Source organism: Hydra vulgaris, chromosome 02, assembly GCF_038396675.1.
Source record: "Hydra vulgaris chromosome 02, alternate assembly HydraT2T_AEP".
Lineage (NCBI taxonomy): Eukaryota > Metazoa > Cnidaria > Hydrozoa > Anthoathecata > Hydridae > Hydra > Hydra vulgaris.
The window spans coordinates 70,910,387-70,925,289 of NC_088921.1; the positions used below are offsets into that span (position 1 = coordinate 70,910,387).

The 14,903-nt window shown below is 29.2% G+C and overlaps 2 protein-coding genes across 2 annotated transcripts in view; one reads left to right on the forward strand and one right to left on the reverse strand.

Annotated features, from left to right (window-relative positions):
- LOC136076277 (uncharacterized) overlaps window positions 1-8,648 on the reverse strand; it is a 30,848-nt gene extending 22,200 nt beyond the window's left edge. The window contains exons 1-2 of the mRNA XM_065789751.1: window positions 8,603-8,648; window positions 5,533-5,751 (exon numbers count right to left, since the gene is read on the reverse strand). Of these exons, the coding sequence (XP_065645823.1) occupies window positions 5,533-5,751; window positions 8,603-8,648 (265 nt within the window). The remainder of the gene's footprint in view (window positions 1-5,532; window positions 5,752-8,602) is intronic.
- A 1,751-nt stretch (window positions 8,649-10,399) lies between these two features.
- Window positions 10,400-11,904, forward strand: LOC136076278 (uncharacterized). Its single transcript, XM_065789752.1, has 3 exons — window positions 10,400-10,490; window positions 10,647-11,023; window positions 11,098-11,904. The coding sequence occupies exons 1-3, from the start codon at window positions 10,400-10,402 to the stop codon at window positions 11,902-11,904; spliced, it is 1,275 nt and encodes a 424-aa protein (XP_065645824.1).
- The last annotated feature ends 2,999 nt before the right edge of the window (window positions 11,905-14,903 follow it).

Sequence of the window (14,903 nt, forward strand, 5' to 3'; positions counted from 1 at the left end):
CTCATTCTTTGACACATCAAAAGATGTCTAGATTCAGGTAGACGCATCTTCAAATGGATTAAGAGCCTGTATTATGCAAGAAGGTCACCCGTTCAGCTATACATCTCGTAGTTAAACCATAGCAGAACAGAGATATGCCAAGATAGAGTAAGAATTTTTAGCAATAGTTTTTGCTTGTGAACGTTTAAACCAATATACCAATATGCGACATGTCTCCATAGAAAGTGATCATAAACCTCTTGAATAAATCTTGCACAAGCCGCTGTCAGAAGCACCACCTCGCATACAAAGACTTCTGATAAAACTCCAAAAACATCAAGTTGTAGTTAGATAGGTTCCAGAAAGATCTACACATTGCTGACTCTTTATCACGTGCCCACCTCAACAATTTTTACAAGAATGATAGCCTAAATGAGGACTGCAACGTTATGGTCCACACTTTAGTTCAAAATTTGCCAGCACGACACTAAACGTGATCCTGTGCTCTCTCAAATAACAAACTGTATAGCTTATGTTTGGCCCCGAAACCGACAAATGCTTTGCGGTGAAGAAAAGACATATTGGACCATCAGAAACAACTTACACCTAACAGAGGGAATAATTCTAAAAGAAAATAAAATAGTCATACCAAATATGAGGGGTCTTATATGCTATGAGACCCCTCATATTAAGACAGCTTCACTTATCACACCTTGGCCCTGAAAAGACGAATGCTAGAGCTCAAAACGCTGTTTACTGGCCAGGACTTACAAGCGACATTGATAAACTAATACTTAATTGCCAAAAATGCCTTAAATACCCTAATAACAACAAAAAGGAAAAAATCATTTAACACAACATTCCTGATTTACCGTGGAGTAAAGTAGGATCAGAAATATATGAGTTGCATGGAAAAATATATGCAATTGTTATAGACTACTTTTCTAAATTTATTGAGAACAGTGTCATTCCTGACAAAACGGCATTTTCTGTAATTAAATTCATGAAAACCATTTTTACTCGTCACGGAATACCTTTAACTCTTACTGGCAATAACAACCTCTGTAACAGTGCAGAGTTCCTAAACTTCTTAAAAGAATATGGGTTCAACCTCACTCCATCAAGTCATAATTACCCCCAATCAAATGGTCTCAGTGAAATGGGCGTGAAAATTATGAAGAAAATACTAAAAAAATGCGATAACCCTGAACTTGGTCTTCTAGAATACCTCAACATGCTTCTCAACAGGTATGGACTACTCTCCATCCCAACTTCTCATGTGCAGAAGAATGCGAACAACCCTACTTGTCCACCATGATTTACTTACTCCAGCAGTTTCTTTAAATGCTTATAGTCAGATCACCAAGTCCAGAAATCGTCAAAAAAATACTATGATCTGAACTCTCAAATCTCGTAGCAAACGACATCTCCCGGATGAAAAAAGATGGAACATGGAAGAAAGTAAAATTTAAAGAAAACTAACATTACCCAGATCAAACAACGTGTTAATTAAGTACAGAAGAGTTTATTGACGCAAACGTAAACATCTGATTAAAACCAATGAGCATTCACAAGCATATCAGCATGAACAGCTTGATTTACCATACGAATTACCGGCAGCTATCGTACCTTCTACATCTAATGAGGAAACAGCAGGGTTAGTCAGGTTTATTCAGGGTTAGGGTTAGGGTTAACTTTTTCAACTGAACCGCAGCCTGAAGTACGAAGATCGTCAAGGACTGAAAACAGACCTGCCTACTTGAAGGATTTCATTTAACTGTGTATATTATAAAGACCTTATTTAACTATACATACATCTTTAAAAAAAAAAAAATTTATAGAAGGAAGATGAAATATCTGTGTTCGGCATAATACATTCTTGCCTCGTGTTATTATTATTACTTGAAATAAATATGACAGTCTGCACGCCTTTTACTTTATGTTGTATTCATTTCTTAATTTAACATTATCCTTAGAATATTACATGAGTTTAACTATATAAAACATCGATGCAAAGGATGTGTTTAACTATATAAAATATCTGATGTAAAGAAAGTGTCTAACTATAAAAAGTAAATGTAAAGGATGTATTTCACTGTATAAAACATCTGATGAAAGATTCGTAACAGAAAAAAGGCAAAGACTGAGGCTTTAAAGCCATAAAACGATGAAACTGCATTCTGATTTTGAGATATTTGTCAAAAAGTTTTTCCGGTTTGATACAGAGAGGGCCAAACAGAGTATTTTAGAAATAAATAAATGAGTTTACATGTGAATATATACTTCATGAAAATGGCTGGAAATTTATCCAAGCGTGTTTACTTAACTTCAATGTATAAGTGATGTTGTATTGTCAGCCACTGCAGTTTTGGAAACCAACTTAGAATCGATCAAGCACGTATCAAGTAGATATTTGCTAAATCTGATAATGCGGAATACCATCAGGGAAATATTTAATCTAAAACAATGTACAATATATGCAAAGAAATAAATAATGTGGTTGAGATATAATTATAATGACTTTTGACGGCTGAAGACATACAAAAGGCTATGCATTATAGTTTTAACGCTAGAGATGGAAAAGTAACAGTTGCAAAAAATAGCAATAAAACTGTTAAAATAAAACTTAAAAATTACTGGACCAAAGATTACCAACATTATCAACTATCACTCATTTGTATTTGGTGAGAAAAGTATGAGTGTGTGACGTTATTTCAATATTAGCGAGGGAATTGAACAAGAATATGGAAACCATAAAATTCGGCCAAGTTATTGTAGCCATATAGCAAACACATAATGCAATGAAGCAAATTTAGTCAAAAAAAAAAAAAAAAAAAGAGAAGTGATGAGAAATTATGTGGATTAAAATTTTGCAGTCAAATAATTCTGCCTTATCATTTGAAAGCGATGCCGAGTTAGAAGAACAAATGCTCTCCGGCCTTCATACTGTTCATAATATCCGACAGTAATACTGTTTATAATATCCTGTCTTCATAATGTTCATAATATCCGACCTTCATACAGTTCCGAAATCTTAAAAATCTTTGGATAGAGTTTTCAGCTCGTTTGCTCAGAAGATGAAAATTAATTCAGAATTAAAAATGCAAAATTCTTCATTTTCTAACAATGTTTCTGTAGAAGACAAACTATCGAATTGCATAAACATTTTGGGCATTACCAGTTCAAAGTTCTTTTAGATTTTCAATTCAAAAGAAAGCACTTTTGTATAAATACCTCATTAATAAAGAAGAATCAGGTAAAAAAAAAGAGCACTGTGCAAGTTCAAGTGCAGCGTAGAAAGGAACTTTTGGTTGATCAATATGAAACTAGAAGACAGATAAGATCTTTATTTTCGAGGTAGACATTGTTTCTATTTAAAACTTTTACAATTAAATTAAATTAAATTTTTGAACATTAGTAAGCAAATGTGTAACTAATTACAGTTTCAGTAAAAACTGCAATTTTTAGTGTATCTTACAAATGTTTAAAACAAGTTATATTTGCGCACGCTAAGTAACCTAAAAAGAAAAGGTATGTTGGTAAAACCGACAACAGAAAGTAATGAAAACAGTCAAGCTAACGATAACAAAGCAGTTATTCGCAAAAGCGATGGCTGTACCTTGACAATGACAGCAATTAAGATAGTAATCAATGTGAGAAAAACATCGCCACCCTTGTAAAATAAATTTGTCTTGTATGGAAAGTGAATGATTGGTTTGCTGTTGTATATGAAAAATAAATGAATATTGGATTTGGACATACTGTGTTACTGAACTTGTTTAAGTTTTTGCATACACGGTTTCTTCTGAAAAAAAATTTCCATAATGGTGCGATACTATTTGTTATTAATATATGGCTAGATCTTTTACTAATAATATTCCTGTCATAGACTTGTGAGCTTGTGATATTCTAATTTTTAAATAAAAGCAATTGATAAACTTTTTTTTTTTTTTTTCCTTCAATTTTTTTGATTACTATTTTGAACATTTGTAAAATGTTCTCTCTTAGTCTTTTCATATGTAAAATATTTTGCATGTGGTGTATACAAATACACCACATGCAAAATATTTATCATTGATTGCTTTTCTAATCAATTCAGTCATTTCAATCAGAGCATGAGTTGTGGAGTAATTGGCACGAAATCCATAGTGGTGGTTCTAAAAGCATTTAAATTTTTCAAGAAAAACATACAACCTATTATGCATCGCCTTCTCAAAGAGTTTAACTATATTAGAAAGCAGGGAGATGGGTCCGTAATTGATGAAATCAAGTAGAGAGCCTTTTTTAAATATTGGAAAAATTTGGCAACTTTAAAAATATCTTGGAAAATACCAATTTTAAATGAGTTATTTATAACAGCAGCTTTGAAAAAATGTGTGGGATTTTAATGAGTAAGATGTTAAAGAATCAAGATATCTAAAATCAGGATTAGATTGATTGTTACTTAATAAATCTATATTAACATCACCCATTGACTGTAGTATGGATATTGGGCGAATAAAAAAAAGCAATTACTTTTACTCAGTAATTGGTCAGCTTTAGGTGATTAAAAATTTCAGCAATTTTGCTTAAGTTTAGATTCACGTAAAGCTGAGCAATTACTGAGTAAATTGCTTAACTTTTATGTTAATGAAAATTTGTGCAAAACTTCTGAAGTTTTTATTCACTTAAAACTGACAAATTACCGAGTAAGAGCTATTACTTTTTTTTGTTCAACCAGCCTATAGTTCTGAATTGTGAATCATAGTTTTTTTGAGATAATAAACGCAATAGTATTTGCAATTAACAGAACTGGGAAAATTATTTAGATCTTTAAATATATTTTTATGATTACTTGGAGTCTCAAAAGAGTTTAATGAACTAATAGACACATTCTTGCATAACAATGTTGAATTAATCTCAAAGTTGGAAATCGAGCTAAAGGCCATACTCCTATATAAACAGCAATGACAATACAAATCTGACGAGACATTTAAAAGAAGATTATAAGAGTGTATATCAATATGGACACAATTTGCATGCACCCATAAGTTACAAAGATCGCGTTAGATGGCTCTTTGATTATAAGTTATATTTTTATGACAAGTGATGCAAATAGATATAAACCAGAGTTAAGTGATAAAATTTTACTTCAGAGTTAAGTGATAAAATCGTAATATTAAAATAAAACAAACAAAATGTCAGGATTTTTCCAAGTTATGAATTTCTCATTTTAAATTTCAAAACCAAAGTGGAGCAGTAAGTTTAATATGTGGTCGCGAAAATTCGGCAAAATTCAATAAGTTTATAAAATACCTTGTTAAAATTCCACAACTTTATAAAAGTTGGGAATTTTAGTAAGACTGTTTTCAAAGCATATTCAGCAATCTTTGGTATCTGTTAGGTGAACGTTTGAATCTGTTTGCTAAACTGTTGCCTTGTTATTATCTACCTTAAAGCGGATTGATAAACTTTACTTTTTCTTTGCCACTCATATTTTCCTAATATTTTATATACTTCTTTATTTCATTTATTTATTTACAGTTTTAAAATTTATATAACTAAAAAACTTACTTATATTTTCCATAACTAAATCATTGTTGGTAGATTCTATGTAATTTTCATTTCTTTCAACAGATGATACATTGTGCAAATCATGTGTTTTTTTTATATTGCCGCATAAAAAACAGTTTAGTAAAAAAAATATGACAGATATTGTTGCAACAATAGCACCTGTAATTTCATACTTTAGAAAAATAAATAAAACTCCAAGCAAAAAGAAAAATACTTCACCTAAAACAACAATATGCAAGCATTTTAAGTCAAACATTACTTTTAATGAAGTGATGCTAATTTAGTCAACTGATTGCGCTTTTAAAGAAAATTTAAAAATGCTGATTGCGCTTATAAAAAAATTCAAAATAGCTTTATTTAAATCTTTTAATCATTTTTTAAAAAATTCTACAAAAGCTTTACGAAAGTTATAAAATTTTTCAAATATTTAAACATTGATTGAAGTTATTTCCAGTGTAAAGATTTGTTATGTCAAAAAGTTTAAAATTAATTCGCTAAAAACTCTATAAGTGCACATAAATTTTTTGTATAATACTTATTAACGGATCATAACAAATGTAAGTGTTAACACCATGCTTGAAAGTAATTTTTTCTTGAAAAACAACAAAAAATTTACAAAATTGAAAGCACACAAATAATGCTTACTTGACACAATTTCTTTTAAACTATTTATTATATATATATATATATATATATATATATATATATATATATATATATATATATATATATATATATATATATATATATATTTATATATATATATATATATATGATTTGAATGTAGACATCGTATATAAGAGTGTATGTTATATTAATAAGAAAACATCAAACAATACGAATTCTCTTAATACAAAAAATAATTTATTTTGAGAAATTTTCACTGGGTTATGAACACCAGCATCATCAGCTCGTAAAATATTACAAAATTTTTTGAACGTTAAAAAACAGTTTAATAAAAAATTTTTTAAACTGAGGTCACCAGTTGAATGGCTTCTTTTTTCGTTTCGCAAGAATATAAAAAATGGAGCCCAAAATTTAGTTCTGACAAATTGCCCATTATCGAGATTTATTCCACCATTCGATGGGAAACATTGGTGCATCTGTATTTTGAGTGCTTTTCGTACTTTACGGTCGATTTTTTTTGTTTCAACTTTAAGAGTTTTAATTTTCTCCCAATTTATTTTTTCAGAGCAAAACTTGCTATGTGTTGCAATTGCTGACTGAAAATGTTTGCTATCATTTTAACTTTTTTGGTGTTGTTGAATTCTTCTTCTAATTCGTAATTTTGTTTCTCCTACATACTTTTTTGAGCAATTGCATTAAACGAAATATGTACCAGGCTGGCTATTTTGGGGCAATCTAGATTTGTTTTTACATGTTAATATTGTTCTCAAATTAGAATTTAATTTAAAAACTACTCTATAGCCAACTTTTCTAAATATTTTTCTTAACTTTGGTGATAGTGAAGGTATCCACGGTAATGATACTGTCGGGAAAGCGTTGTTCTCGGATTGAATTCTATTGTTCTTTACGGACCGTTTTTCCTAATTTGATTTGCAATACTTTTTAGTTGGCTTTCGGTGTATCCATTTTCATTAAAAACTTGAATAAGAAAGTTTATCTCATTTTTTAAATGTGTAACACTGCATATGGAGTATGCCCTGTGAACATAACCTTTGAATACTGCGCATAAAATTTTGGGGTCATGATTCGAGTACGGTTTTATTTGAATATTTGTAATAACTTCTTTTCTGTAGACTTTAAACTCATACTTACCTTTGCTGTTATTTATTATTGTTATATCTAGGAAATTCAGAGTTTTGTTATGGTTTTCTGTCTCAATTGTGTATTGTATTGCACGGTGTTGTTTATTTAAGATTATTTTGAATTTCTTTTAAATTCTTTTTTATATTCTTTTTTTATATTCTTGCGTAACGAAAAAAATTCAATTGCGTAACAAAAAAAGAAGCCATTCAACTGCCGACGTCAGTTTAAAATTTTTTTTATTTAACTCTTTTTTAAGGTTCAAAAAATTTTGTAATATTTTATGAGCTGACGATGCTGGTGTCCATAACCCCGTGAAAATTTCTCTAAATAAATTATTATTTGTATTAAGAGAATTCGTATTGTTTGATGTTTTCTTATTAATATATATATATTTTAAATGAAAAAATACAACTTTGTAATGAAACTTAAAGTTTCATGCCATTTGGAATAATACGGCTGATGATTGCCGAATGGCATGAAACTTTAAGTTCCATTATAAAATTGAATTTTTTCATTTAAAATATTTTAATATTATTTGATCTATTTTTTTTAAAAAAGATATTGATCACTCTTAAACAGACGAGAGTTGTACTTTTGACGAGATTAAATAAAAATAACTAAATGATTTTTACTACTAAAAATTTCATTTAGTAGTAAAAATCATGTAGATATTTTTATTTAATCTCGTCAAAAGATAAATTTTATAGCTCTGATATCATTCATTGAGCACTCTTGCTGAATATATGCTCGCAGAAAAATTAAAATTACTTATATATATATATATATATATATATATATATATATATATATATATATATATATATATATATATATATATATATATATATATATATATATATATACATGTATATACATATATATATATGTATATATATATATATATATATATATATATATATATATATATATATATATATATATATATATATATATAAACTAATATTTATATATATATTTTTTGATTACTTCAACACTGCGTTTCACCATCAGTAGGTTCATCAGGAAGAATCAGGAACCAGGAAGAATTAGGAAGGATTCTTCCTGATGAACCTACAGATGGTGAAACAAAGTGTTGAAGTAATCAAAAAATAGATAAGTGTTTTTACTAAATATATATACATATATATATATATATATATATATATATATATATATATATATATATATATATATATATATATATATATATATATATATATATATATATATATATATATATATATATATTTATATATATTTTTCACGTCTTTTGGGTTAACCTTGTTTAGTGAGATTAAACCTGGTATATCTTCTAAATTTAAAATCTTCTCATAACTTTCTTTCATAATATTGTCATCTTGTACAGTTCAATGCCCTATTACCTAATGAACATAGGACGTCCATGGACGTCCATACTACGTTCCGTTTAGGTCCATTCGCCTAAGTCCTAAATAGCACGTCTTTGGACGTCCAATGGTCGTCCAAAAACGTACGATTTTGGACTTACTTTTGCGCATGCGTGAATATAAAATACTTAAAATTATAAAAATGGTTAAACAAACATAGTTTTAAAGTTGTAAATTTTTCATCTTATTCTATAATTATCTAGTTATAGTTATCAAATATTAACTTATGGTTTAACTATATAGCTCTATAATAATATATTTTTATTTAGATTAATAAATCTAATTAACAAATATAGGCTATGAACGGTAAATAAAAAGGCAAAATATTTTTATTTCAAAAAGTTTATTTTGTGAGCTCATTATAAAATTGAAATCAATAACACATCGCTCAATAAGTCCGTAGGATAGCTAATAAAACAACAACATTTTGACATAATTTGATTTTATTCATCAACATAGTCTCCTTTTAAGGCAATACAGTCAGCGCTTCTCTAACTTTTCGATACCATGTTTGTAGAACGATTTATCTTTTATTTCAAAATATGCTTCAGTTTCGGCGATGACCTCCTCATTCGATCCAAATCTCTTTCCCGTGAGCATCCTTTTGAGATCTGAGAACAGCCAATAATCGCTGGGGGCCAAATCAGGCGAGTATGGTGGATGGGGCAACAATTCGAAGTGTAATTCATTCATTTTTACCATTGTTTTCATTGACTTGTGACACGGTGCATTGTCTTGATGAAAGAGAATTTCTTTCTTCTTCATGTGCGGTCGCTTTTCGTCAATTACAGCCTTCAATCGTTCCAATAATGCCATGTAATATTCGCTGTTGATCGTTTTACCTTTCTCAAGATAATCAATGAACAATATACCATGGCTATCCCAAAATATGGAGGCCATAACATTGCCAGCAGAAGTTTGAGCCTTTGGGCGCTTTGGGCGGCTTTCACCCGCTGGTGTCCACTCAGCCGACTGTCGATTTGACTCAGGAGTGAAATGGTGGATCCATGTTTCATCCATTGTGACGTAGCGACGCAAAAAATCCTTTTTATCTCGGTGAAATAGTGCCCGACATGCTTCAGAATCATCGATTCGTTGTTGTTTTTGGTCCGGTGTTAGATAGTTTGCAAACCTACTCAAATAGTTTTTTACATATTTTCTTGATCTAGGGAAGGATGAGTAGGAGTGAGCCAAAGGTAGGAGTGAATCATTGATCCTGTAGCTAAAATGGGAAATTAAAAAGACTCAAAATTTTCCCCAAGTACTTACATACAAATTGTTGTTAACACAATCCAATATTTTTTCCGCTTCTTGGTGCGGGTGTCTCCGTTAACGTTGTCATCCACTCTTTTCTGTGCAAAAGTAAATATTTTGTATTTTTTGAAACTTCTTTAATGAGCATACCGGCTGTTTCGAGACATTGGATGGTGGTTGAAAATTTACAAATAAACAATGCAGTTTTTAGAACAAAGTATTTTACATGCATAAACCACGTACTTATTGCACATTTAATGTTTTAATCTAGTTGCACAGCTTAAGGAGGACGGGTAGGATTGAACCGCGGATCACTAATACTTCACGTTAAAAAAGTTTTGACTTCAGCGTAAGAAGATATTTACGTTTGAAATTTATATATTAGTATATTATTAGAAAACTCGTGTGCAACACATTTATTTTTACCATATGTTATAATGCCTCGAGTCTATAAAAGAACCACTTCGAAAGCAAAAACTTCTAGTAAAGATATGAAAGATGCATTACATTTAATCCAAAAAGGAAAAAGTATTAGAGAAACTGCAATAACTTTCAAAATCCCTATCCAACGCTTCATCGTTACTGGAAAAATTTTTTGCTTGATGAAAACACAAGACTTACCCCGAATTATTATGTTAAAAGAAAATATATTCTTTTAACTTTAATTCCTGCTTGTCTTTACAGACAAGCAGGAATTAAAGTTAAAAGAATATATTTTGACTTGTTCAAGAATGTTTTATGGCCTTCCAATTAATGAATGTCGGTGTTTAGCTTTTGAGATAGCAACCATTAATAAAATTAGTATTTCACAGAGGTGGCACAAAGACTCAATGGCAGGTATTGATTGGATGAATAAGTTTAGAAAGCGGCATCCAGATTTTTCTCTTAGAACACCTGAAGGATATTCTCTCTCATGGGCAACATCATTTAATGCCCATAACGTAAATATACTTTTTGATAAATTAAAAGAACTTTTTGCTAGATCACCAGCATTTGCAAATGGAACTTGGATTTTTAACCTTGATGAAACTGGAACTAATACCGTGCAGAACCCACAAAAGGTATGTTAATCTTTGATAATAAGTATATTTTTCATGACATATTTCTTTCTTTCATAAAACATCTAAATATTTAGGTTCTTGCAAAGAAAGCTGTGAAGAGTGTCAACAAAGTCACAAGTGCTGAAAGAGGAACCCTTGTCACAACTTGTATAATAACCAGTGCTTCTGGACAATATCTTTCACCAGTAATTATTTTTCCAAGAGTGCATTTCAAGGAGCATATGTTGTCAGGAGCTCCTTCTGGATCTCTCGGACTCGCATGTAAAACAGGCTGGATGAACGATGAACTTTTTTTAAATGTTATGAATCACTTTATCAAGTTCTCGTATAGTACGAAAGAAAATCCGTCATTGTTAATATTTGACAATTTCGAAGCGCACTTATCTATAGCAGTGTTAAATTTAGCAAAGGAGCATGGAGTGAACGTTTTTACATTACCGCCTTATTCCACGCACAAGTTACAACCACTTGATATGGAAGTTAAAGGGCCATTTAAAACTTCATATAATGCAGCAAATGATTTATGGATGCTCCACAATCCTGGAAAGATATTTACAATTTACCAAGTGGCTGCATCTGTAGGGCTTGCTTTTCTGAAAACCATAACACCTTTTAACATTGTAGCGGCTTTAAAAAAGACAGGTATATTTCCTTATGACACGAACGTGTTTACAGATATCGATTTTATGTGCAGCTCTGTGACAAACAGAAATTTTGTTTCATCAAATGCAGACCCCACTACTTCTACTACTAGAGATATAATAAAAATGCCATCTCCGCTAAATATAGATACAAACAAACTAGTTACCAATGATACAATGGTTGATCTGTCTACATCATCAGATTCTTTTATGAGCCCTAAACAATTTTATGAGCCCTAAACAATTCAGAGGTTTTCCTAAATCTAAAGAAAAAAACAGTAAAAGAAAGGAAAGAAAGAAGGGTTGCTCTATGATGCCACAGAAATTCCAGAGAGAAATTGGATCGAGAAAGAGCTCTGGAATAAAAAGTTAGTCAAACTTACAAAAGAATTAAAAGCAAATTTACTGAATATTAACAAAAAATTACTTAAAAAAGACGATTCTGTATTGGAACATTTGAAAATCACAAATGAAAAAGATTTAATAATCCTAGAAGATTATTTGGGTGCTTGTGATATATATCCTAAAGAAGATGACTTTTTATTGGTCGAATGTGGAACAGCAAAAACAAATTGTTTTATGTTGGAAAGATATTATGTATAAACTCTGTAAAAGAAGAAGTTACAATTAGTTTTCTTTGGAAAAAAGGTGATTTTTTTAAGATACCTAATTCACCAGATATTGTGACTATCCCTAGAATGAATGTTAAATTATTACTACTTTGGCCAACTTTTTCTGGAACAAGTAAAAGGCAGCATTGCCATTACAAATTTGAGGTTGTGTTTGACTATATCAGTATTTGCTAAATGTTATTTTATTGCCAATTTACTATATGCAAATATACTACTTTCATTACATATAGATACTATTATTATATCTTAATATTTGAAAATAATAATTTGTCATGGCAGAACTTATTGTTATTTATGTTACATTATTACTTAATTATGTTATGTTTAATTATAAAGTATTTTTTACTTACTTAATTTTCAATAAATTAGGTAAAGAAAATATCTAATTTTAGTTTTCTAGTACTAAAAGATAATGGCTCGCTCCTACCATTTGCTTTGTTCACTCCACTCGTTCACTCCTACCCATTCATGGGTAGAAGTGAACGAGTAGCAACACCTGCGTTATTGTTCAAGTTATTAAAAATCTGAAGATATTTTGATATTTCGTGTATTACTATTAGAAACCTTGTACATTAGGCTACCTTAGACTCCTTATCCTATACTTTTTCCACTTTTGGTTTTCTTGATATAATCAATTTAAAAAAAAGTGACTCACTCCTACCCATCCTCCCCTAACTAAAAATATAAAAGTGAGCAGTTTTGGTAGGCTGATATACTAAAAAAGCATACTTTTTGCGGAAATTAAAAATGGCGGCCGGTTGTGTTTGAAATAGCGATTTTATTTAAATTTATTTGTGATTGTATTTATCATAATAAATGTTTTTTGGATTCGAGGCTAACTTTGATTATTAAAACCGATGATCCATGATTGAACTAATTTACCTTGATCATCTGTATTCATTTCATCAAAACTCGATATTTGAACAACTTTTGTTCAAAGTTTAAATAAATTATACTTAATCTTCTTGTGTAAATTACATTCGAATACTTCGAATAAATATACGTTTATAAATTTCATTCAACTTAAACAACCTATGGTGTAAATTAAAATTCTCGCATCATACTTGAAGTTACTTTAATCGCTTGATGTTAACTGACTTTGTACTTCTTGCATTTGATGCAAATAAATAATACTCTTTGTTTTGAAGATCTGAAGTTAAAGAATATATTAAGAAACTTTTGTTAAGATTCTGTAAGAACATACAATTTATTTTTCAATCTAGTTAAAATATTCTTAAAGTATGTATATTTATTATAATTTATAAGTTACATATGCAGTATTTTAATGAGATAAAATAAATAATATATTTTATGATTTAATATTATTATATTGAGATAACTAATATAATTATCTGCTTCACATTATACAACTAGATCATATTTTCAATCTTTTATTGTTTTTTTACTTATTTTATTGTTATCCAAATATATTATATTATATAATTTTTCATGTATTATATTGTAGTACTTTATTTTTTCCTATTTTGTATTGCTTGCTGTATACTATATATCTCAAGTACAGAATTCCTATATAATACAGGATTTTAATTTACACACTAATATCAATATTCATTCCTTTGATACCTGTAAAATCTACCATATCATATTCAATATTATCTATATTAAATATTAAACTTTTATTTAATATTTCAATATTCAATGATCCATATAGTTTAATATTTAGTTTGTTTATCTATAGTTGCTAATAAACCTCGCATACTCCATATATCTACTATATCTTAAAATTAACTTTATATATTTTCTTTAAAATACTAATAAATTATCTTTAGTATTCATTATAATCTAAATATACTCAAAAAGTAAACAAAATTATTGTAATGATAAGTAGTAATGTAAAAAAATAATGTAATGCAATGTAAAAACATGCAATGTAAAGTAAAAACATGTAATGTAATGTAAAAAAAAAAATGTAAAAGTAAAGTAGACTTAAATTATTGAATACTTAATACTTTAAATGCTATAAAATAGGCATAAAGTTTCCCTGTGGTACCTGTTTCAAATCAGTTTCAAGTAATCATAAAGCCATACAATATCATTCTTGCAACAAATAAATCTATATTAAATGTAATGGGATGACTAGTAAATGCTACAATTATCTTGTATCAGAAACAGGCAATTGGTACTGTTACATATGTTTGCAAAAAACTCTACCGTTCTTGAATATTTCTGATAATGAACTATAAATTATGCATAATGAACTATAAATGATGCAAATAATTTATTATACATCTTACAATATGACCTCCTAATCATAAAATTCTTTTTTAAAAATCTCAAAAAACTTTGTATAAAATAATTTGTAAATACTATGACACAACGGAGTACAATCATTCCATTAATAAAGATTGTAAAATTTTTGTTCATGGTAATACATTTTTAACATTCTACAATAATGACCTTAGATATCTGCTAGCCCTTATGAAAATTAAACAAAATATTATTGCAATATCTGCGACCCATTTAAAGCAAAATCAAATTCTTAGAACTGATATTTCATTAAATGGCTACACCGTTGAACATACCGAATGTTATTCCAACAGAGGGTGGAGACTTCTATATATAAAATCAGAATTGAAGTACAAGTTG

Excerpts from the sequence above, each read along its gene's own strand:
- LOC136076278 (XM_065789752.1), top strand. The coding sequence starts at position 10,400 with ATGCCTCGAGTCTATAAAAGAACCACTTCGAAAGCAAAAACTTCTAGT. Across the intron at positions 10,491-10,646 it reads TTTAATCCAAAAAGGAAAAA|ACAAGCAGGAATTAAAGTTA; the intron begins GTATTAGAGAAA and ends TTGTCTTTACAG. Across the intron at positions 11,024-11,097 it reads CCGTGCAGAACCCACAAAAG|GTTCTTGCAAAGAAAGCTGT; the intron begins GTATGTTAATCT and ends CTAAATATTTAG.